The sequence below is a fragment of the Solea senegalensis genome, linkage group LG13 (genome assembly GCF_019176455.1).
Source record: "Solea senegalensis isolate Sse05_10M linkage group LG13, IFAPA_SoseM_1, whole genome shotgun sequence".
Taxonomy (NCBI): Eukaryota; Metazoa; Chordata; class Actinopteri; order Pleuronectiformes; family Soleidae; genus Solea; species Solea senegalensis.
This window is the reverse complement of record NC_058033.1, coordinates 18,691,703-18,715,596: the sequence shown is the minus strand read 5'-3', so window position 1 is coordinate 18,715,596 and position 23,894 is coordinate 18,691,703. Positions and strand designations below refer to the sequence as shown.

General features: G+C 42.7%; 3 protein-coding genes across 4 annotated transcripts in view; 1 reads left to right on the top strand and 2 right to left on the bottom strand.

Annotated features, from left to right (window-relative positions):
- stard13a (StAR-related lipid transfer (START) domain containing 13a) overlaps positions 1-11,753 on the bottom strand; it is a 43,307-nt gene extending 31,554 nt beyond the window's left edge. Inside the window, exons 1-6 of one of the 2 annotated variants that reach the window (XM_044041640.1) lie at positions 11,583-11,753; positions 9,791-9,904; positions 9,511-9,543; positions 7,655-7,776; positions 6,071-6,909; positions 3,034-3,174 (exon numbers count right to left, since the gene is read on the bottom strand). In XM_044041640.1, coding sequence (XP_043897575.1) covers positions 3,034-3,174; positions 6,071-6,862 — 933 coding nt within the window. In that variant the 5' untranslated portion in view covers positions 6,863-6,909; positions 7,655-7,776; positions 9,511-9,543; positions 9,791-9,904; positions 11,583-11,753. The remainder of the gene's footprint in view (positions 1-3,033; positions 3,175-6,070; positions 6,910-7,654; positions 7,777-9,510; positions 9,544-9,790; positions 9,905-11,582) is intronic. The other variant, XM_044041641.1, reaches the window with a different exon arrangement.
- rfc3 (replication factor C (activator 1) 3) lies at positions 10,678-13,704 on the top strand. Its single transcript, XM_044041647.1, has 9 exons — positions 10,678-10,882; positions 11,657-11,794; positions 11,911-11,978; positions 12,086-12,183; positions 12,469-12,650; positions 12,745-12,881; positions 12,972-13,070; positions 13,157-13,226; positions 13,318-13,704. Exons 1-9 carry the CDS (start codon positions 10,796-10,798, stop codon positions 13,507-13,509), a joined length of 1,071 nt encoding a protein of 356 aa, XP_043897582.1. The 5' UTR covers positions 10,678-10,795; the 3' UTR covers positions 13,510-13,704.
- A 406-nt stretch (positions 13,705-14,110) lies between these two features.
- kl (klotho) lies at positions 14,111-23,894 on the bottom strand. The gene is made up of 13 exons (XM_044041646.1): positions 22,089-23,894; positions 20,948-21,378; positions 20,787-20,866; positions 20,184-20,346; positions 19,951-20,056; positions 19,115-19,264; positions 18,357-18,592; positions 17,751-17,946; positions 17,186-17,364; positions 16,744-16,851; positions 16,539-16,644; positions 16,234-16,360; positions 14,111-15,029 (listed from the first exon to the last, which is right to left on the bottom strand). The coding sequence occupies exons 1-13, from the start codon at positions 22,806-22,808 to the stop codon at positions 14,695-14,697; spliced, it is 2,937 nt and encodes a 978-aa protein (XP_043897581.1). The 5' UTR covers positions 22,809-23,894; the 3' UTR covers positions 14,111-14,694.

The following is a 23,894-nucleotide window of genomic DNA, read 5'->3' as shown; positions in this document are numbered from 1 at the left end:
TGTCAGAATCTCTTATAACCACACACACAAAACCCCCACAAACTCTACTTTTTAAGAAATTGATTTTGCTTTGTATCATTATAAATACCTCTGATGCCACCACTCTCCTGTTTTTCTAGAGCTTTCGAGCGTCCTGTTGTCTTTTTTGCCCCATGTTCGTTACAGTTCTGTCTCAAATGAACTCAAAATAAATGTCTTTCATGTCAGTCTCTTACCCCAGCAGTGCCTGTCTTCATGCCACCTGTCTCCCTCTGTGTCTCTCTGGAGATGAAGAGCGGTTTGAAGTTTATGAGACTCTACAGTTGGGGGGAAAATCCCCTCTTATCTTAAACTGTCCTCGTCCCGTCTCTGCTCGATGACAACACTGGAAAGTCCATCTCAGCCTGACCCCCATGACGCAGTGTGTGTGTGTGTGTGTGTGTGAGAATGAAAGTGAAGGAGGAGGAGGAGTGTGGCATTATTTCTGTAAGCAGCATGTGTGTGTTTTTTCCCAAAAATGCATGCTTAGAGCGACACTTTTTTCCCTTCATCACAACATACAATGCTCGCTTGTGTAGAAAAAGTCCCTCTCCTGAGCTTGTGGGGCATTCCCAACCTCAAACTGATAAATCCATTATCAAAATAATAATAATAATAATAATGATAATAATAATAATCGATGATTTGAGTAATTGTTTAGTTTCTAATAGAGATGACATGATGCTGTACAGTAAGTGTTCATAAATGTCTCATCTTAACTGTATGTGTGCGTTTGTTTTTTTCCCCCAATTCTAAATTCAATCTCTTCCAAATTAAAATAAGCATTTAGTCAAACTGTTTTTTCCCATCATCGTTTGGTGAAGTAATGCTTAATTATTGTATTTGTCCGAAGCCGGACGACCTTTCCTGCCAGCGAGAAAAGAATATTCTGTGCTGAGGTCATTTAATATGAATTACCCTCTAAATATTTGACAGTTTTGGGGAGAGTTGTTCTCTCTCTCTGCTCCTCTCGTCCTCCTCTGCTGAACATTTGTAATGATTTTTCTTTTTATTGATTACAGCTTTTGCAAAAAACAAAAAACATCCATGCCTGCTGAAAATGAAGTTTACTTTAGTGTTGAATAAACTAAATATGTCTGTTTTTCCGTCTTCTTATGTGTTGTTGAGCCAAATAATAATTCATTTTATATCACATTTTTTGTTGTGATATAAAGTAGCAATAGCTGTGCAAAAGTCACAAAATTAGACTTTTTGTTAATAAAAACGAGCCGAGCGAACTTTGAACAGTCGCGTATTTTCCAAATTTCACAAATTCACTCTTTTTGAGTACTTTTTGCTCAGGTGTTTGAACAGATTAACTATATGTTGTGCTGAAAAAAAGATATAAGACACTCTATAGAGCACTTATATTCTAATAGCATCTGTATACACTGTACATTTTAACATAGTAAAGGAAAAAAGCAGCCAAAATGCTCTGTGTTCTAAGGGTTAAAAAGAATTAAGAATCTATATCTATAAGAATCTACATGTTCAAACTCTGTGTTCTTGTGTTGATTCTGTATAACAGTTGTATTGATAACTATTATTATTATTACTATTATTAGTATTGTTGTTATAATACAGGTTCTCTGTTGAATACTCACAGTCCAGTCTGGACTCTATTTATCGATGGCTCTCAGGATGTGAAGAGGATTTCGACTAAATAAGATAAGACGTGTTCTCGCTGACTCACGGCTTTTAAATGCAGCATTTTTTTTCCTTTTTTTTTTTTAATATAAGAATTCCTCAACTTCTGTGCTGTTGGTTTAAAGAGCTATTTGAGGTTGGCACATTTAGCACTGGTAAGCATAATGAGGCAGCTGGAATGCCCCATGAGAGGAAAACAGAGGAGCACAGCAACCGTCGACAGACTCCTCCAGAAATGATGTTAAATGCACCTTTTAAAAAAAAGAAAATATATTATCTGTGGTTTCCTGGGTGGGTGGCAGCTTTAACGCCCGCGTCTCCAGATGGACGCCAGACAAAAATCAGAAAACGACCTGATTTACGAAAGGAGGTAAAAGCAACAGAGCTGGAAAACATCCAAGCCATTATTCCTAATTATCTACCCCATAGGAGAGAGACTGCAAACCTGGCAACCCGTTCCCCCTGAGTCGGCTCTCTGTCAAACATGCGTGTGGTACTCAGTATGACTTCATGGTAAATTGTGCTTGTGTTTGAGTGTGTGTGTGGCCATAAATAGTGTGTGTGTAAAGACTGTTAGTAATGGCACTGGTGTTCTGATTTGCATATTCTGCATGTTAATGAAAAAACTACTGTATGTAATTAACATTATCCACTTTTATTTCGATTTAAAGATGTTTTATGTTAAAAAAAAAAACAGCCCATCAGACAGTTATTCAAACTCTCTAAATGATAAACTGAGCTGGAACTATGTCATATAAATTAATTTGCTCATCTTAACATGCAATTACACTCTGTATAATCTGTGTGTGTACATCTATATAATCAACACAAGTAATTTCCAATCTCAAGAATGCTGTGGCCCAGCAAAACTGAATTATACATTAACATAAAACACACATTTGAACTTTAAATCAGGCCTCTGAATATCTACACTATTCAAGTGCATTTTGCTTAAAAAAACAACAACAAATGAAACTAACTGCCGGTAAAAAAATGTAGTTAAACACAATTATATACTTGTTTTATTTAATATTGACCTGTTGAGTTTACTCAAGATTTAATAGAAGTTACTACATTTTGTAAAAATCCTTTCAACTTACAAATAGCAAGATAAATAAACTTGTTTAAACAGAATTAATATTTTTTATTTTTTACATAATTTGAAGCTTTATTACAAAACTAAACACCCTTAAACCTTATTTACCAACTTTATTTGTGTGACCTCTCGCAGCTCACCTGTTGGTCTCCATGTCTTTACATGAAAACGACATTTTAGGTTCATCTTTTCGGATTAGAGTGATTAGTGTGATTAGTGATCACTGATGTTATTTTGTGTTTCCCACCCTAGGTGAAGTGACGTTCACTCACCATGTTGCTCTGCTGCTCGCCCGCCTCAGCATCAGTCACGTCTGGATTGGACGATTCGGCTCCTTGGACGTCGTCTCGCCTCCGGTCACTGAGATGATCCAACTTGCTCATGAGCACGGTCATGGAGTCACACACGGCAACCTGAGCATTATGGGGAGAAAAAAGAGGAGGTTGAAGGAGGTAAATATGGAGATGTCTACACTGCACACGTCTTTGCCTCCAGGCTCATAACAGATGAAGGTTGTGTTCTTTACGTCTACTTATGGTCACACACGGAGGAGGAAGTGACACCTTTTTAATCAGATGATTTTAAAAGGATGAAGAATAAAACATAAGGCCGGCTGCTTGTGAGGAATATGTTGCTTTAACGTCGTGTAAATGTGTTGCGCCTAAACCCTCACCGCTTTCCCCTCTCCACCCCCTTTGGTCGTTTGACTCTGACTGAGACACTTGTTCACTGGCCGTGCAGGAAATGAACAAACCGCTTTGTTTTCTGGGCTCGGCCGCACAATCCCCGAGAGTCCCGGAGACTGATAGCACAAATAGGGCCTCTTTGAGGAGCTGGGAGTCCAAAAACAAGCCCCCTTCTCTCTCACACACATGCATACCCACCCACCCATCCACCCACTCACGCACACAAACACACCCTTCTGTCCACTTCTATTCCCAAACCCTTCTTCATGCTGGCTAGTTAAAAAAAAAAATCTGCAGAAAGGGCTTTGGCAGTAAAGCCATTTCCTGTGTGTTGCAGCCCCCACATCTCCAGATTCCTTCACACAGGAACACAGTGGCCTGTCTATGTGCACCAGGGTGCTATTTTTACCCCTCACTATGAGGGACAGAACCAGAGCGGAGTGGAGTTTGAGTGACTGCAAACATGAACACACACAACCCAAAAAAATACACACCACGACACACACACACACACACACACACACTGTGCTTTCAAAGTTCATGAATTGTTAATCTGCTCCTGTCGACAGCAGACCGGGCTCTTAATGCATCTGTATCTCCACTTTAAGATCATTTTATTATTGGCTTGAATTAATATGATGCATCACAGTGTGAGTGCAGTTATAAAGTGTGTAATATTAACCCAAGAATCCCTTCAAAGATCTTTTTATCTTATATGATGACGGGTCATTTGTGTCTGACGTATGACTCCACAGCCCTAAACACAACAATATGGGAAATATTTCAGTCCTGTTGTCAATTATTAAAGTGGTGGATATATATAAATAAGCAGCAGTGATATTCCTGCTCATGATGAAAGAGATAAACGACTAAATATACCACAGGAATTTAGGATGAGCCCCAACAGGCACGTGTCCTCCTGTAATAACAGATCATATTATGATAGACTGAACAGATCTCACAGAGATCAAGGCTGAAACAGGAGGAGACACTGACACGAGATCGTCGCCCAGCATCACAGCGAAGCTCCTAAATCTCATGTCCCATTAAACGCCGCTTAATAACTTCATCTTTACCCTGAATTCCTCAAATTATTTCATCTAGCTACCCACGCTGAGGAGTGTGACGAAACTACCCGGGCCAAGCTATTCCAGGAATGTGCGAGCACAATGGGACCACTTTGACTTAACAGGTATTTAAATGAGCACTGGCCGAGGCCTGTCAGCGAGTGACTTTAAAGGCCACTTGGTCAAACGGCGAGAGAACGAGTTCACAAAAGGAGCACGGCGGCGGCGGCGGCGAGAACAAATCCTTTCAATTCAGGTCGAGGGGGGAGAGAGTGTGCCAGTGGACCATGATGAGAAAGCACCAGCGGCCGAGAGCCGCTCTGACAGGTGTGAGAACACGCTCAGGAGCCCGCTCACACTATTAAAGACGCCCAGTGGGTGAAGTGCCTGCTGGGAGGCGGAGATGCCAGCAGAGGCCAGGAGAAAACTGAGAGGAATTTATCATTAAGAGTTTCACAGCGAACAAAAACATTCCCATTTATTCAGCACACAAGTCTTGGAAAGAAATCCACTCGATAGGAACAGTGGACTGACTGAGGGTGAGCGTGCAGAAGTAAGTGCTATAGGACAGAAGATGCTCTTGGAAGAGCTGGGTCTTCAAGAGCTTCAGGTAGCACGAAAAGAGTCTGGATTGTCCAATCCTTTGACAAATGGAGTAGTCGAGGGGTAACATAAGCTTTTAGGAGAGCAAATACAGTGAACCAACAGGAATTAGACAACCAAATCGCCCATCCATCCATCTTCTACTGATTTATCCTCCACATGAAGGTCACGGGGGTTCTCTGGTGCCAATCCCAGTTGGTGAAAGGCGGGGTTACACCTCGGACAGGTCACCAGTGCATTACAGGACCACATCCACCATCCAGTTTCAGAATTGAATTCTATTGCTTGAAACATGATTGTTCAGCAGTTTGACATGACAACACAAACATCATACCAGTCACGTGTGACAGCATTGCTGTTTATGTTACATCGTTTCTGTTAATGAAGACCAAAGAGGGGCAGAACACTTTAATCCACGACAAAAATTGTGTGTTGGAGCTTTAAATCTAAAGGTTTGCCCAACAGGAGCCAGGGACATTACGACAACATGTCTGCATTCCTTCATTTCGCAACTTTGACCAAACCCAAAATAGAAATTTTGTGCATTGTAATAAAGTTGTTGGAGCCTGCAGTTGGAACTATCTGCTTCACTGGACCAGGACTGAATACAGGACTGAATACATCAAAGAAGATGTTCCTACTGTACTGGAGAACTCATTCTGAAAGAGTTTGGCATTGCTGCCCTCTGCTGGTGTGAGAAGGACTCACTGGAGAGATGACTGGTATGTGGCAGTCGTTACATCACAGGTGTAGATAGTTAGAATCGACTGACGTGTGTGTCCGCGCTGGCTCACTGTCACTGACTGAGGTTAGATGAATCACTGCAGTTATCAGTGATGCCTGTGCTTCAGCTGCTGTGACCACACAAATGTCCAGCTGTGACAGGTCAGGCACTGACTTCCTTTCTCCGTCAACTCTTCACATTCTTTGTCATAACAAAACTCTTTTCTTACCTGCTTTCCATTGCTCTTCTCGTCCTCCTCGCCACCTGCAGTGAACTCCTCTCTGCTCTGGCTGCTGTGCGTCTGCCGGTCAGATGCAGAGCTACTAGGCTGGGCATCCTGTCTCTTCCTCAAGCACTTCCTGTTCCTGCTCAAGTTTCTCCGGCGACGACTGACCAGGAATTCCTTATATTGTAACGTCTCAGGAAAGTCGTCATCCTCGTCGCTGTCACCCTCGCCGGCGCTGGACGAGGAGGCCTCGCCACTGTCGGAGCTCCCATTGGACAGGAACAGCTGGTCGTCATAGTCACAGAACACAATGACGCTCGGCTGGTGCTTGACTATTCTGAGGACATCCAGTGAAGAGTCTTCTGATGTTGGCAGATGCTTGCGTGCACTTTTTCCCTCAACTGGCGAGAAGGTAGAAACTGACTTATCAGGACGGGAGGACATGGTGGTTCTTTTTTCTTGCTGTCGAGGTAATGTGGCTCCACATTGTGCCTCCACCTGAGACACCACAGTGTCTCCACAGTGTCCATTTCGCTGCTTGACTGACTCACAAAAGGAGCTGATATCCATCTTTTGCTCATCACACATTTGGCCACAACCAGCCACAAGAGCAGGAGCGCAGTTCAACAAAGGAGCGCGTTCAGACATGGTTCTTTCACGTCTGCCGGAGCGTTGAGTCTGGAAGGGAACTTGACCTTGCAGGCCATCCGGTGAGACACCCACAGCCTGGGGGTAAACAAGCCTGTTCGACTGCTGCTGCTGAACAGGCAGTGCAGCTACTGGACCTTCATCCATTGTTGGTTCTTCTCTGGTGCCGTGTCATTTAAATTCCCCGTCAAAATCTTGGAGAAAGAGAGAAAGAAGGAGAATTGACATAAATCTGGGTGAAGGATTCGTGTTCGTACATGCACACATGAGCATGTATATGATTCAAATTTATACTGCACGTCTTAATTTAGGTGTGATTCCTACTTTTGTCTATTCATAAAGAGAGTAAGACGGGGCCCTGTTGTGTGCCACACTAAAATAAATACATCCTTTTTTACAGAATTTAGAGAACACTATTTTCAAGAGTGTAGAAACAGTGGAACTCTTCTGACTGGATGAGGGTTTAATGGGATATTTGTGGCCAAACGAACCACATAAGTCACTGCTCCAGGGGAGAGAAACAGTCCTCATAACCCTCGCACAGCATGAAACTGTCAGACTTGTGCGTGTCCAAAAAAAAAGCCTTTTGCCTCATTGTTTTTTCCTGATGGGATATTTTTGGCTGTAGCAAACACACCCAAGTTTCCTTGCCTGACACATTCCCTTTGTCTTCCAAACACGCAATGGTTTGCCTTGAATTCCTGACAGTTTTATTACTCACAAAAACAAAAAAACGGACGATCTTAGGTTTTTGTTCCAATGTACATGCTTGTTCACAAATTTAATACCCAGACCATGAGTCAGTCAGTCTGTGAAGAATGTCTTATCCATGACTGCAGATAAATGCCTAACAATCAACATCAACAAGGGCACATTCACGTTAAAATAAACTATAGGACACTTTAAATAAGCTCAAAAAGTCACGATTCATGAACATACCAGATGTTTCTCTGGCGAAAGCTGTGTCATCAAAGGAAGAAGTCCACCAGCAGCAGAAGTCTGGAAGAACCCCGGAGATAACGCGAGGATCCAGCCGCAGCAGCCCACAGAGCTGGTATACTCTATGACACAGATGATGCGGAATGAGTGACTTAATGTCTGAAAGTATATGAAATGCTGCGAGGGGGAGGAGAAAGAGAAAGAGAGAGAGAGAAAAAGGGCTATGGAATGTTTTTCCCCTCCTACATTACCTCAGTGCAGAAGACAGGGAGCTCCACAGGCAGGTGTTTGTGCCATTTGTTGTGTGTGTAGTTATATTTGTGACCTCTTTAGGACCTTTTTTGGCAGAAGTCAGAAAATGAAACCTAAAATGCGGGTCCCAATGAGGCAGCACCTGATTTCTGAAGAACGGGTGAAGTTTAGGGCTAAGATTTGACTTGTGGTGAGGTTCATTTTAAGGTTAAGGCACTAAATTAGAGGGTAACACTGTGTTCAGGCTGTCCAAAAGCAGTGACCTCAGAATAATAGCTGCACAAGGGGAGAAAATTATGCACTCGAAGCAAAGCTCTGTTGCAGAAACGATGAAACCGGATTAAATAGCTGCATGTACGTTAGTGTTAAGTCAACAGACTTTGATTAAAATCCCCATTCCTCCTTTCCCACTCACTCACTGCTGCATAACGTGGCTCAAGGCAAAGGATTTCTTTTTTTTTTTTACCTCAGACGCACATTCCTTGACAGCACATGAGGTAATGCTTTAAACGTGGCCCTCTTCAAATATCTCTCGCTCTGCTTTCATGTGTTTGGCAACTACAGCAAGTCTTAATCAACAAGAAAAGATGTCGACAGACTGTGGAATGCCCCAGCAAACAGTGAATTTCATGTTTTTCGAGGACGACGTCTTGGGTCAAGTCTAAAGAGACGGAGACTGTGCCTGTCGAGGCATGTTTGACCATCCAGGTGCTGGTGGACGGGAGACGTGGCCAAGGTTGAGTGTAATGATGCGTATCTGAAGTGTTTAGTGTCATGTCTCCACATCCACAAACACAAGTGCTAGTGATGTTAACTATCTAGCAAATTTCAGATATTTTCTACATAAAGATATAGTATACCATACAGATACTGCAGTTTATGGACACTGGAATTCATTAAGTGGTTAGTAGTGGTAGAGTAGGTTTATAGCATAAAAGAAATAACAATAAAATTATTTATTAATGGATTTCCTGAAGGGTTTTGGAGTTTTGTGCAGAGGTGGAAATAGTACGGAAATATTCTAAAGTAAAAATACCACTCTTTTGATACAATTTTACTTAAGTACAAATAAAAGTACTTAGTAGTAGTAGCTTGTATAAAATGTTAGGGGTTCAAAGGTTGGGGTTCTTTCTTATGTATAGTGTAATACGGATGGAAAGAGGATACAAATCTCTCATTAAATGTTTTTAAATTAAAGGCAAACCTTTACAAAAGTGATGACAAAAAAAAATATGTAAACACAGGATGTGTCAGTCAAAATGGGTCAAAGGTCAAAAAATGCTTTAACTTTCTGAAATTTAATTCATTACTTTCAACCTCTGATTTTGTGACAGTCAAACAAAGAAAAGAGCAAAAATCCAAATTAAAGTTTCTCTGTGTTTTAGGATGACGTGATCGTGTCAAATACTTGGTTTTAAGAGTCAGTGGAGCGTCTGCACAAGTTTAACTATTAGGCAGTTGATTCATCAAAACTCATCTATTCACTTATGAATAAACTCCACCACCCTCAGGCCACCTCACTTTTCTTTTTTTTTGACACTGTCCTACACAATGATGGACGCATATTAATTTAACTCAAACATTTCAATACAAGCACCACTGACCTGCTGAGGCACGCTCCTCCATATGGAACATTCCTGCACAGGAATAAGAAAAAGCAACAAAAGTGATGAGAGATGGAGGTAAGGTGGAGTGAATTTGACAGGTACGTGCGGTATGCAACAAGTACGGAAAAGAAAATGCTAAAGTACACATGTGCATTAACGGCGGAAACAAAACTGTAAAATACACTGAATTATATAAATATGAAAGACAGGAAAACCTAATTAATCTGTGTATATTGTCAAATAAGCAAATATATAAATGCATTTTAATTCCACTCACAGTTGTGTTCTTTCTGTCACTATGACTTTGAACATGCAGTGACATTTCTGTTGTTACATTCCTCGGAGGAATCGGACAGTTTGAGTGTCTTCAGTGCAAACATCTGCAGATCTGCTGCAACAGAAAAAACGATGATGTTATCTTTCCAGTACAATACAGGACGCAGTCATAACAGTCTGTACGTGAGCCGATTTTAATCCACCACCCACACAATGACTATCCCGGGCTTCACACACAAATCTCTAATAATATTCATACAATAACAGAAGTTGATCTTTGTACTGTGGTGGTTATATTATATAGCCTCATATGGACGACAAAGACAGCTTCGCTGCGCTGCCTGCTAATTTAATCACAACAGAAAAATGTATAATCCCAATCCTAATTCTCCTGTTCTACAAGTAAACTACGGAAGCCTCATGAGACACAAATAACTCCAATTAAATAAAAAACACAAGAAATCTGAATTACTCAGCTGTGGTTTCTCAACATTACAACATAAAATAATTAATATTATACAACAAAAAAGATATAATCATTAGATGTAAATGGCACTTACAATGCAATGACATGAAACTGTGAAAGACAAATATGCATAATATAAAATGGATATAAATATCCCACCAAGGTGAAATATGTTTATCTATTCATTTATTTGTAAATTGTATTACTTACTAAGTTTACATATTTTGTATTTGTAGTTTATTTTTATTTTAAACCCAAACTTGTTTTCTTGTCCATATGTAGTTTTATATTTTTCTTCTCTGTACCATTCTGGATGAAAAGTGCTTTATCTAGCTATCCATCGTCCATCGTCCATCGTGCATTTCCCGCTCGCCTGTTTCTAATTTGGCCCCTTCGACTTTCCGTAGCTGGACAGGAAACTGCGACACAGTTGATGTGAACGATATTCGCGGGAGCTCAACAGTGTCAGACAGTTAGCGACTGCTGTCAACACGGAGCATAGTAAAAACTGTAGCAAAAAAGACAAACAAACAAACCACGATGAGTTTGTGGGTGGACAAATATCGGCCGACTTCTCTGGGGAAACTCGACTATCACAAAGATCAAGCGTCTCAGCTTAAAAACCTGGTAAGAAGAGAAACGAGTTAGCAGCTTCTATATTAGCATCTTCTCTGTTAGCAGCTCAGGCCCCACACAACAAGTGGAGTTTAGCTATAACGCTAAGCCATTAAATGTAATATTTATTTGTTTTAATGTTCTTTTAGTACGTAGACCGTGTGTGTATATATATATATATATATATATATGTGTGTGTATGTATGCATGTATTTGTGTATATGTATATGTACAAGTCACAACATGTATGTACGAAGGTTGTAGCATTTGCAAAAGCACAATACTTAACGATTAACTCGTATTACACACAGAAAGAAGCCAATGTAGACACGAGAGCTGCAACTAACGATTATGTTCATAATCAATTTATCTGTCTTATTTTCTCGATTAATCGAGTATTTGTTTGGTCCATAAAATGTCAGAAAATGTTGATCGGTGTTCTCAAATGTCTTGTTTTCTCCACAAACCAAAAGTGATTCAGTTTTAATGCTTTCTTTGTCAAATGGAGCAAAGAAACTGGAAAATATTCACATTTAAGAAGCTGCAAAACCAAGCGAGAGAAAAACAAGCTCTAAAACTGAATAATCGATTATTAAAATAGTTGGTGATTTATTGAATAATTGTTGCAGCCCTGACAGGTACGAATGGATAATTTCCATTCCAAGATAACTGTTTTGTTACAGCTGATCAGTGAGATTTGTCTCATGTTTACCTCGGTTATTGGAGAACGTCAGTGTCCATCACTTCCAGTTAGGTGACGTAAACCTCTTTAAACGATTGTTTCAGGTCCAGTGTGGAGACTTTCCACACTTGTTGGTGTACGGTCCGTCAGGCGCGGGGAAGAAGACGCGCATCATGTGTCTGCTGAGGGAGCTGTACGGAGCTGGAGTGGAGAAGCTCCGCATAGAGCACCAGACCATCGTGGTGAGAGGAGAAATAATGAGACGAAGTCACTAACCATTACATAACTCACATGCAGTGTTTCTGTCCACATTTGCCTCACAGTTTAATTTAATTTTGCTCTTTATTTTCCACTGCAGGCTCCTTCAAAGAAGAAAATTGAGATCAACACGATAGCGAGCAACTATCACTTGGAAGTTAATGCAAGGTACCACTTTTGTAATGAAATTATTAAAAGCGTTTTCTTTACTGCATTTAAAGAAAGGTATTATTGTATGTTACGAGACCTAAGTTTTTCTGTCTTGTATTGTACAGTGACGCAGGAAACCAGGACCGCGTGGTGATTCAAGAGCTGATTAAAACTGTCGCTCAGTCTCAGCAGATTCAGTCAAGCACACAGAGGGAGTTCAAAGGTAGAAAAGAGACATTTAATGCAACACTGTGCATCTTTTTCTTTTAAAAAAGCTTAAAATAACTTTGATTGAACACTGATTTTGTAACGGTGAAAACTGTGCCTTTTTATTATCACTCTGTTGCTGAACCTTTGTTTTGAGAGCAGATAGGAATGTTGTGAGAAGTCTCTGATAATCAGATAATCATCTCTATCGCTGAGGGTCATCCTGTGACGCCATCTCCTGGCTCTATGAGCCATAAATCAGATTTGTTCTTGTCGTAATTGGCACAATGTTTGTTCTTAGTGGTGTTGCTGACAGAGGTGGACAGACTCACAAAGGACGCCCAGCACGCGTTGCGTCGGACGATGGAAAAATACATGTCCACCTGCCGTCTCATCCTCTGCTCCAACTCCACCTCCAGAGTCATCGGGCCGATCCGGAGCCGTTGCCTGGCCATCAGGGTTCCTCTGCCGAGCACGGAAGAGGTGAAGTGGACACGATCTGAAAGAAGCGTCACAGAAAGTCTTTACATTTTCTGCATAAATCAGGACATTTAACTTATGTTGTACCCCTTTTCAGGTCTGTAATGTTTTGACATCAGTCTGCAAAAAGGAGGGTTTGCTCCTCCCACCCGAGCTGGCCAAGCAAATCAGTGAGAAGTCGGGGCGCAACCTCCGCAAAGCTCTTTTGATGTGCGAGGCCTGCAGAGTGCAGCAGTAAGTTCTCCGACAGCGTTATCTGTGGATTAATATGTAGTATTAAATAAAAGTGTGTGTGCTTACTGTGGATGTGGTCATCTTCTCCAGGTATCCATTCTCAGCGGACCAAGATGTCCCAGAGACGGACTGGGAGGTGTACCTCAGAGAAACAGCTAATGCCATCGTCAGCCAGCAGAGCCCTCAGAGGTAGGAAAGGCTGAGAGAAGAGAGAGTTAACGGATCCTGTTAGACGTCTAGCTAATTGGACCTGAATCTGTCTGTCTCCGTTCCAGGTTGTTGGAGGTTCGAGCGAGACTGTACGAGCTTCTGACTCACTGCATTCCTCCCGATATCATTATGAAGGTACCACGCGTGTTTAACCACACCTCCTCTCCACTCAAGCAGTTTGCAGTCAAGTTTATTCCTTCCCTTTTGTCTAAATCCTCCTTATCAGGGACTGGTCACGGAGCTGCTAAGGAACTGCGATGGCCAGCTGAAGACAGAAGTGTCCCACATGGCGGCTTATTATGAACACAGGCTGCAGCTGGGCAACAAAGCCATTTACCACCTGGAAGCCTTCACGGCCAAGTTCATGGCCATGTACAAGAAGTTCATGGAAGACGGTCTGGAGGCCATGATGTTTTGACTCTGAACGGACGTAAATACGGATACTTTTCTTGACGTCTTTCTTTCCTTTTGTATATTAAACGAATAAACCTCATTACCCTCAATGACCTTCACTCCTGTTGATATAGAACACATCAACAGTCACAATACTGTCTACAATATTTGAGCAAAAGCAAGAGATATTTACACATATTCATTAAAGTACTGAACTAAACAAACTGGCCTCTTCCTCCTTTGAATTATATGAGAAAACAACACTTTCTGGAGAGTAAAACACTCAAACAAGCAGCATTTTATAACACGCATCATCTAGGACAGATAATGTGCAGATAATTCACATGTGACTGATACTTTGTACCTGAACTTTCCATCAATTCATCAGGGAATTACAGGTTGGTTAAATGTGTCGTTGACATCAGCCGTCGATCCTGTGACACTCCTGTTGAGATTCATCATGCTTTGAAAGTTGCTTTTTCTCGTCGTCTCTGTCTCTAGTTTTGTCTTGGAGCTGGGGGAGGAGAAGGTTGAGCCTGGACGTTAAAACATTTAGTAAGTTGCCATTCAATAGCAGTCATTTCTAAACACATCACATAACAAAACCACATCAGCTGTTAAAAATCTCCTTTCAAATAAATGTACACCAAAGGTACATAACATTTATTAACAGTTGGAATGTGAGGGTATGTCTATTAAGTACTTATTTCAAAAGGTTTACAGATTAATTAATAATCAACAATTCCACAATAACTTTTCAGCATAATTTAAATAAAGTAATCCAAGACACACTTCTGCAACTCCTCTGGGCCCCATTTAATCCCCAATCAGATCACACGGCAGTTCAGGGAGACGTACAATTAAGCCACTAAAAACATGTGTTAATGAAATGTAGAGATTACCTCAGATCAGTTATAACTATATCAGTGTTTCCCAATCCTGGTCCTCTTATTTTAGAGGTTTCCTGATTCAAATCGTCGAGCTCTGCAAAAGCCTGACGACAACGCACTCGTTTTGAATCAGGTGTGTTGCGAGGAGCAAGGAAACATCTGACATAAGAGGACCAGGATTGGGAAACTACAACAGAGTATTAGGGGCAAACTGAAAAGGAAAAAAAACATTTAATCTTTCGAGAATAAACTCGTCACATTAGGAGAATATATATATACAGTATATATATATAAAAAAACAAGTCTTTGAGTCAAAATCCTCAGTAAGACTCCTTGTGTCTCTTGGCCGTGTAGTAGATGATGAGGCACAGGGTGATGAGCACGCCCGAACCCACGATAGTCAAGAATCCCACCACGGGCCTCTTCACCAGAACGTAGCAGCCCAGGCATGGCGGCGGCGAGCTGGGACACTGCTGCCGCGCCGCGCCCTGGATGGGGAAGCCGTTGTGCTGGATGATGTTGCGGTAGTTGAAGAGCGAGGCCTTGTCGATGACTTCTTCGTGCACCTGGCCGTACAGACCGAAGCCGGGGTCTCTCTGGTCGCTCAGGGCGTACGCGAAGTAGCCCTTCAGGTTGACGCCGTCCAGGATATACGCTGTGGAGGAGGAGGAGGAGGAGGAGGAAACACTGAACTTATGCGTCATTTTCTTTTACTTCAGAGAAAAAATTTACCTCTTAACGTTTAACCTACCCCTTTTATACGGTCATATGTAAAAATACAGTGTAAATTTTCCAATATCAGAGTATTAGAGTGTTTATTAAACACGTATGTTCCATTTTAGATAGTTATTTGTGCTTTTTGGAGTGTTTTGTGTATTGTGATATACATATATGGTTATGTTACGGTTCATTGTTGTAATGTATTTTCAACAAATCTAACTTTTTTGAGCACATGTACACGTTAAGAGGTTTAGATTCATAAATATCTTTAAATACTGGTGTGTTTTGAGCCATTTGTTAAATATTTATAGGCTTATACATTTCAAAATAAGTTGATAATAAACAAATAAACCCTCCTGCTACCTTGTGTGGGTCAGATTGACCCACTCGGTTGAGAATGACACTGCTCCCCTTGGCTGTGGGATATTTAGGAAGCAGGAGGGTAAACTGGTTAAAATTAAAATTACCGTACTATTGAAAACTGGTTAGTTACAATTGAACTATTGAGTATTGAATACCATATTGTCTATGTTGAGTTTTGTGCCACTAATTCTTCAAAATATACGAAATTCAGTCAGTTATTTAAGGAAAATTGTGGCAAAAAAATGAAGCACACTGTCATGTTTGATCTACTTTTACATTACTATTTGATATTGAGTAGAAGATGTATTATTCCTCCCTCCATTTATTGTCCTCTTCTCACTATAAACACACAAACATGTGGTCATAAGTGACAAATGTGCGCAGTACTGCCACTCAGTGGTGACAGAAGACACTGCGACATATAATAATAATAATGATAATCATATTAATACTACTACTACTACTACTACTACTACTACTAATAATAATAATGATGATGATAAGGACACGTGTGTGTACACAACCTTATGTCACTTTAAGTCGAACTTTACAAGGACGGGGAAATCGATAGTAAGTAACCTTGACTCTATGATTCAGAGGTGAGTGTGTAGCTCTGATGATACCAGTGTTTTAAGTCAGCTGACGATTTGTGGGTCAGTGACCTGAAGACTTGTCTAATATTTAAGCTCTGCAGAGGCAGTGGAATGAGAGTTTTTTTCTCTTTTTTTGCAGTCTCAACAGCAAATATTGTGTGTGCGTGTGTTCCGTGTTCTGACCTTTGAGCGCCTCGTTGATGTAGTTGTACAGGTAGTAGACTCTCAGGCTGTCTTTGAAGCGGGCCGGGTCTTCCTGGACCCCGTTAGCCATCACGTAGACGGGCACATCGCAGTAGTGCTCCTTCACCTACCAAAGCAGAGGAGCAGTGTCAGTGTAATTTACAGATACTCAAGACTTGAACGAGAGCTTGTGTCTGATCGACCACTTCTTTCTTATTGAAGAATCAACAATCCGAGTGGAAGTCCCTCACGTCCCACTTGTGTACAAGAACAGAGAGCACGACCCTGGGTCCCTCCAGTCTCACCCAGTTGAGGGCCTTCCTCAGCCCCCAGGGCACAACAGGCCTCGGGGACATGATCCATGTGGTGTCGATCATGTGCTGGACCTCTAAAATTTCCGTGTATGTGTACCTGCAGATGTGGAGACGACACAGAAACCGATAGTGTCTCGGTTTGTTGTGTCAAAATAAAGGAAAAGAAACAGAAAAAAAAAAGAGGACTGAATCTTACGAGTCTTCCTTGGCATGTGTGACCAACTTGGTACTGAAGTGGCTGATGGCGAAGAAGTCGTATGTCCCTTTAACCAGCTGTCTGTCCTCCTCATTGAAGACAGGCAGGCTGTGGAAGGAAAAAACACAAGAGACACGACAACAAACTGTTTAAGTGCACATTTAAATTACAGTAAAATGTATGGCAAAGCTTTCAAAATGTTTAAGCATGAGTTACTGCTCAATAATCTATTCTACAACAATGTGTGGTGTGTTTTTCTTATCTCTGCGTTTTAATTCCCAAATTTTATTCAAACGCCACAATCTCACAGTGGTGCTTGATTAAAAGTCAGAGGATCATGAAAGCAGTTCATCCTCTGGAGAATCCATCAAAACATGGTTAAGATCCTTCATTCTGTTCAACAACACATAAACTGTAAAGACGTGATGTGAAGAATTTGTACTCAAGTGAGTTGAGCTGTCGCATCCAGCTCCTCATTCCCACGGGGTAGTCCCCGCTGCCGAAGATGGGCTCCGCAAACCAGCCGACGCGGAAGTCTAAGACCCTTTTAGCGGGTTCAACGTCCTCGCGGCTGAAGGAGAAGGCTGGTTCCACCCAGTCCATGTACAGAGCCAGAGACACCTGAGACACAACAACAAACACGGCGGGACGAGTCACTTTTTTTACTCAAATGATAACACTTCTACCTTAAGATGGGGACACACTACAAGATTTTTTTTGTCCGATTTTACCCACGATTCACAGCTGAGCAGGATCTGCAACAGTCGTCATGGCTGGTTGACACAGAAATCTGCTAATGTGTGATGGTAACAGACCCGACCCGACCTCAGCTGCAGTTTTTTGAGCGTAGTGCATGGATCGGCATGTTAATGTGGTGTAAGCGATTGACTATTTGAGCCAAAACATCGGCAAAAGTGCCGTTTTCAGATCCCTTGCTTAACATGACAGACACAACCTCAATTAAAGAAGTAATTACTATTAAAAAATAAAGACGTATTTCTGCTGACCTGTCCTCTCTGCGTGTGTCTGAACTCGCCGTCGTACGCCCGCCAGGCCAGAGCGTGCGCGCGGAGCATCTGGTGACCCTCCTCGTAGCTCACCGTCTCGTCGTTGGGCTCGTTCAGGGTGATCCACATTTTCACGTGAGCGCCGAGTTCTCTATAGCAGAGTCTGGCGTAGTCGGCGAAGGCCTCGGGCGTCTCTCTGAGCGAAAAAAGTCACACAAGAGAGGAAATCTCATTCAGTGGCAACTCAGTGAAAATAATAAGCTATTTAGCTTCAGTTAATTTTCATGCCTAAACATCTGAAATCAGATGATAGATATGATGAAAACACTATTGATGAACATTTTAGACGTTTATCTGAAATGGAATATAGATGCTAATGTAAATTCAATAGATTATAATTGTTGTAGGGTTTTAGCTCCTGCTAATGTCCCTTTAAAACAATATATTACAACATGGTTACACAATGAGTGGACCTATTTTATCAAAAATATTCAAAATATAATAATGTAAAGACTGATAAAGGGAAAAATTCAGGTATCAACGACCATGAAAACCTGCTTCCATCGTCCTTCTCATGTCATTTTATCGTCCCTTTTATGACCTGACCTGTTCAACCACTTGTTGGCCGTGTCCAGCGAGGCCGGCAGGCTGCTGCGCTGGCGCGTGTGGTGCCACAGCGTGACGACGGGCGTGACGTTGGCCTTCAGCAGCTGACGGGTGAAGCAGCGGTAGTAGCCCAGAAGCGTGGCGTTCGGCCGAGACACGTCGCCCGTCGGCACCAGGGCCGACCAGTTCAGAGAGAAGTGGAAGTGGTTCACGCCCACCTGCCGGATTTCATCCACCTTTGAGAGAGAGAGAGTGAGAAGAGAAGATTAACACATATAATAGTAAACGTACTTAAAACCACAAAGTGTATCAAATCATTACTCATTAAAAAGTACTTTACAGGGACAACATGTGCCAAAAACTATTTTGTGGTAGTCATTTTCTAACAAATATATACCAGAAGTAATAGCAATCATCGGGGAATAATGAAAAAATCAATGTGCTGTCATTTTAATTTCATTTAAATGTGTGTTTATTAACAAAAATTATGCGATCCCTCACAGAAAAACTGACTGACGCATGTCCCTACATCTCTTTGTCACTGTGGTACATTCAGGGCCCAGTGTGGAAGATTTAGTGATTTAGTGCAATAAATGAGTTATTTTAGTGCAATTATACACTTGTACAAACATATGAATATATGACATATGTGTCTGATGTGCTAAAGGGTCTGTAGAATATGGAGTGCTAAGGTCAGGACAATATTGAATCTAAACATCTAAAACACGACAGTTGAAACGATGAGGAGAGACACAGACTTGTTGTCGGATCGTGGCGTAGTCGGCGCAGTGTGCGGTGCGTCGCAGCGTCGGGGCACTGAAGCCCTCCAGCCTCGTCAGAGCTCCGTTGTTGGAGATGTTCCAAAGATAAACGCTGGGGTCTGCAAACTGGCTGGGCACGGTCTCCACCTACGATATGATGATGAAGAAGAAGAAGAAGAGGAGGAGAGGTCAACAGACCAGAGTAAACATGAACTCACTGACCGACTCACACTGCGTTTACCTCACACATGCAAAGGCAAATAAACAGGGCAGATAGATAGCGACGGTGCTGCTGAGCTCAGTGAGCAGACGTTGTGAGGTTAATGTGGTTTATGATTAAGAGACGATTCATCGTCACGGCTATTTCTGAGCTGGACTTTCACCACGAAAAGTGCAACTTCAAAACAACGCCACGGACACGACGAAAGAAAGGAGACGGACGATTTTAAAAGCCATTTTTACTCTTTGGTTTTTATCTTTTTTATTGTTTTATTGTATGATTTGATTATTTGTGTTGTTTTTATACTTTCTACAGTATTTTATGGTGTGTTTTATTGTGCGTTCCTTGTGTCTATTAGGTCTCTTTTATTTATCCCTGATGTACACAGCACTTTATTTCAGCTTTATAAATAAAATAAACATTAGCAGGGAGTTCAATATATATGATAAACAGGGCCTTCAGAGGAGGTGTTTTCTTTGTGTTTTACATCCCCGGTCTTTTGTCCAATCGTATAAGTCACAAATGACTCCCAGTGTCTCTCCTTCCCAACCACACTCTTTCCCTTCCATCCTCACACATTCACACCACACAACAGACACACACAGGTGTGTACCTGTATGGAGTTGGCCGATACGCCCCAAGCGAAATCGCACGAGAAGACTCCCTGTGCCGGTCTGTTCTCCGGGAGCTCTGGGAAACCACTTCTCTGGATGACGTTCCTGACGGAAACAAAACAACAAGCGGTTTCAGGAGGAGTGAGAACGGTGTTTGTCGTTACGGTAAATGCGCAGATGTGTTTTTTGTTTTTTTAAAAAGGAGTAAAATAAAAATCGTTGCCACAGTTACCTGTAAAAGGTGGCAGACGTCTTCGGCTCCCTCTTCATGTCCGGCGTGTTGAAGTCGACGTAGTAGAGCCCCTGTCGTATCCCATACTCCCTGTGCCACTCGAAGCCATCGATCAGGGACCAGGCCGTGTATCCGATCACGTTCACGCCATCGATGACGATCGCTGCAGAGCACAAAAACACAATACTGGGACGTCTGTCTGTGTTTTGTGTGAAATCCTGAATGCTCAAATAAAGTGATTTGGATCTTAAAATAGTGTATTTTTGTGATAGCAGCTCCAATTTGCATAAGACATAAATGGACACATTAAAGCGGACAAAAGAATACAATTAAGCACACACACAAAGAAATCCTTTCACTGTGTACTTGACCTTGACAGATTATCAGAGGTTCTGTCAATCTACAATCTTAACAATTTACCTTTTAGACTAGTGTATAGACTCTTGTACCATCTCATACAATACTGGAAAATGCAAGGTTACAAAAGAATAAAGCAGAAGAAGAATTTGTCTGCTGTGTGGAGGAAAATAGATGCTCAGCTTCATCTTTTTCTAACATTCCACTTGTGTATCTTCATGCTGTTGCTGTTGTGTCAGGACTCACATTTCAGCGCCTCTGCAATGAATCTCTTGAGGTAGTACATGTGTTTTGGGTCTTCCGTCTTGGTGTTGCCGAGGACGTACCTGCGTCAAAAAAAGACGTTCCACAACGTGGCAAGAACCGAGGAAAACTCATCGTGCAGTCGACAACCATCTAAAACCTACCAGCCGCTCTGCACCACAAAGATGGGCGGCTTGTCGTACTCGGCATTGACCCAGTAAAGCAGCATCCTCAGGTCCAGATCCTCGTGCTGCCCAAACTTCAGGCTGTCGTTGATGAGCTGGAAGCTCAGGGCCGCTCCGTGAGAGAGGGCGAAGAAATCCGCCGTCCCCCTCACCTGCTCCCTCTCCTCCTGCGTGAAGGAGGGCAGGCGGGAGCCGAGGCGGGCCTTCATGCAGGGGGGGTAGTCGCCGTCTGTGAACAGCGGCCGCGCGAACCAGCCCAGGACATGGTCCAGGGAGCACTGGCACTCTCGCAGGCTCTCCAGGCGGGTGCGACTGGGCTTGATCCAGTGGGAGGCCAACGCCATGGACAGCTTGCCCTGCTGACGGGGTCGGTAGTGCCGGTCGTAGAGATGCCACGCGGCTGCGTGAGCCTGCAGGACCAACAGAGCAAGAGAGGACAGACACAGGGGGAAGAGACAGGCGTGTTAAGTGATGACAGATGAAATGAAGACAAGGCAGTGGGAAAACTTCACATCTTTTCTCTAGATTTGATCATTTTCAGGGACACACTTTCAGATATTTTTAAAAACTTCTTTTGACAGATCTAATTGGCATAAAATCCGTAAAATATCAAATGAGTGGCTATACAAGGCCAGACTGCTTCAATTATTACTCTCCTGGCTCAAACATTCATTTTGTTGACCTGGAATGTAGTTTCTACTAGGGCTGAACAATTAATCGAAATCGCAATACAGCTTAGTGCAATTTTCAAATCGCAGGAAATGCAATATTTGTTCAAGCCACAAAATGTGTGTAAAAATATAATTTCAGATGAATTATTATTACACATCATCATCATTCTACAGACTGAAAATAACATATTAATCTCTCACAGCGCTGCACAAATATCACACATTAATCCTTTTAAATGTGGGGTTTTTTTTATATAAAAATGAGAATAATTATGTAAAAATGACCATGAATTATTATAGTTAAATTAACACAATGCAGAAGAAAAATAAAGATAAATGCATTTCATTTATATACACTTATTTAACTGTAACACATGTGCTATTAATTACTAATATCACAGTTAATAATATAATAATAGCATATCATCAAACTTTTACCCAACACTGACCTTTAGCAGATTGTGTCCGACCCGGAACGGCAGATCAGGGTCACTCTTGATCCCGGGAGCGACCACCCCGGTGCCATAACCATGGCGCGCCACCACAAACGGGTTATCAATGGTGATCCAGTACTTGACGTCGTCCCCGAACGTTTCAAAGCAGAAATCGGCGTAGTCCCTGAAAATGTCCACCAGCTCCGGGTTGCTCCAGCCGCCGAAGTGCTGCTGCAGGTGGTCGGGCAGGTCCCAGTGATACAGCGTCACCACGGGCTGCACGCGGATCTCCTTCAGCCTCTTGAGCAGCGTCCGGTAGTAGTTGGTGCCAATTTCGTTGTAGCTCCCGCGGGTGCCGTTGGGGAATATCCTGGACCAGGACAGGGAGAACCTGTAGTGGCTGACCCCGAGCAGCCGGATGGCGCGGACGTCGGCCTGGATGTTGTGATAGCTGTCGCTGCCCACGTCCCCGGTGGCGATCCGGTTTCCGCCGCGCGTAAAAGTGTCCCAAATGGAGAGCCCCTTCCCGTCCTTCTCAAACGCGCCCTCCACCTGGTAGGCCGCCGTGCCCACTGCCCATATGAAGTCTCTGGGGAACGTGTCGTAGAGGAACGCCTGGTCTCCGGGGTACGGCAGTTTACTGAAACGACCCCACGTTTTGAGACCCGCGTTGGGTATCGCGGCCGCGGAGGCCGCGAGGACGACACCTGCGAGGAGGCTGAGCAGAGCGCTCATGGCACCGGTCTGTGCTGCATAGGGACGTCAACTCTTCACCTCACCATGCTTGAGGAAGGCTCTCGGTGGATAAGACTGCAGTGTTTGTGAGGCAGGCAGCCAGCTGTGAAGCCACCACCACCACCACACCAGTCCTGACAAATCTGTCAATCATTAGCCAGAGCACCTGACGCACGACGGTCTGCGGGCTCAACATGATGTTAAAAGCCCCAAAGGATCAATCATCTGCAAAGCAGCGGGGGCAGGGCAGCACGAGGACCATCCACGTGAATTTAGGTTTCACTTTGATGACATTTGTTTGTATTTTTAACCACAGAAGTAGAGAATTTACGCGTAAAACTTCATTCAGAGAGAGGGAATCAAGGAAGAAAAATAAAAGGCAAAGAGGAGGACGGCAGTGATGCAACATTATAGATGCCAACTGCTGCCAAACACATAATCTCTGCCATTTCAGCACTCAGATTAGGAAGAAGATGATGAAGAGAGAGAGAGAAAAAAGTGCTAACTGACATTAGAAACACCAAGAACAAACATTCAGACACAGAGGCCTTTTGGGGCCTGAGCAGAATCGTACTGAAAGCTCAAATATCCCACACAAACGTATGGTTTTTGCTTTGTTTTTGTTTAAACAGAGGCCACCGTCTTGCAGGCAGACATGAAGAGTGACCCAGGTGCCTCTGCTCTCAACTACATCACCATTACCATACATCCTGCACTGGCAGATAATCACATAACTCAATTTAAGTGTCACATGGCAAGTGCATCTTAATGACTCATCTGCATCTTTCACTGAATCAAAGTTATAGGAGCGGGAGAGGACAGGCAGGAAAAGGATGGTGGGTGGTGGGAGGAGGGGATGAGGATGAGGAGGGGATATGCAAACAGAGAGCAGAGTGAGCGTAACCTGCTGTACCACGGTCACATTACTTCCTTATCTTCCAGCTCTCAGCTCGGTTGCTTGGAAACCCGGGCCTCTAAACTGCCTCGTGGTTCGCCTCGGTGCAAATAGCAGCGGCATAAATATCTGTGGAGTGTGAACCCGTTGGCTGGTGGTGTGAGACGAGTGTTAACTTACCAAGTGTGACA

Coding starts and splice junctions, on each gene's coding strand:
- rfc3 (XM_044041647.1), top strand. CDS start 10,796: ATGAGTTTGTGGGTGGACAAATATCGGCCGACTTCTCTGGGGAAACTC. Junction 12,882..12,971: donor GAGGCCTGCAGAGTGCAGCA/GTAAGTTCTCCG, acceptor CATCTTCTCCAG/GTATCCATTCTCAGCGGACC. Junction 13,227..13,317: donor CTCCCGATATCATTATGAAG/GTACCACGCGTG, acceptor CCTCCTTATCAG/GGACTGGTCACGGAGCTGCT.
- kl (XM_044041646.1), bottom strand. CDS start 22,808: ATGAGCGCTCTGCTCAGCCTCCTCGCAGGTGTCGTCCTCGCGGCCTCC. Junction 20,057..20,183: donor ACGTCTGCCACCTTTTACAG/GTAACTGTGGCA, acceptor TGTTTCCGTCAG/GAACGTCATCCAGAGAAGTG. Junction 17,947..18,356: donor GCCAACAAGTGGTTGAACAG/GTCAGGTCATAA, acceptor TTTTTCGCTCAG/AGAGACGCCCGAGGCCTTCG.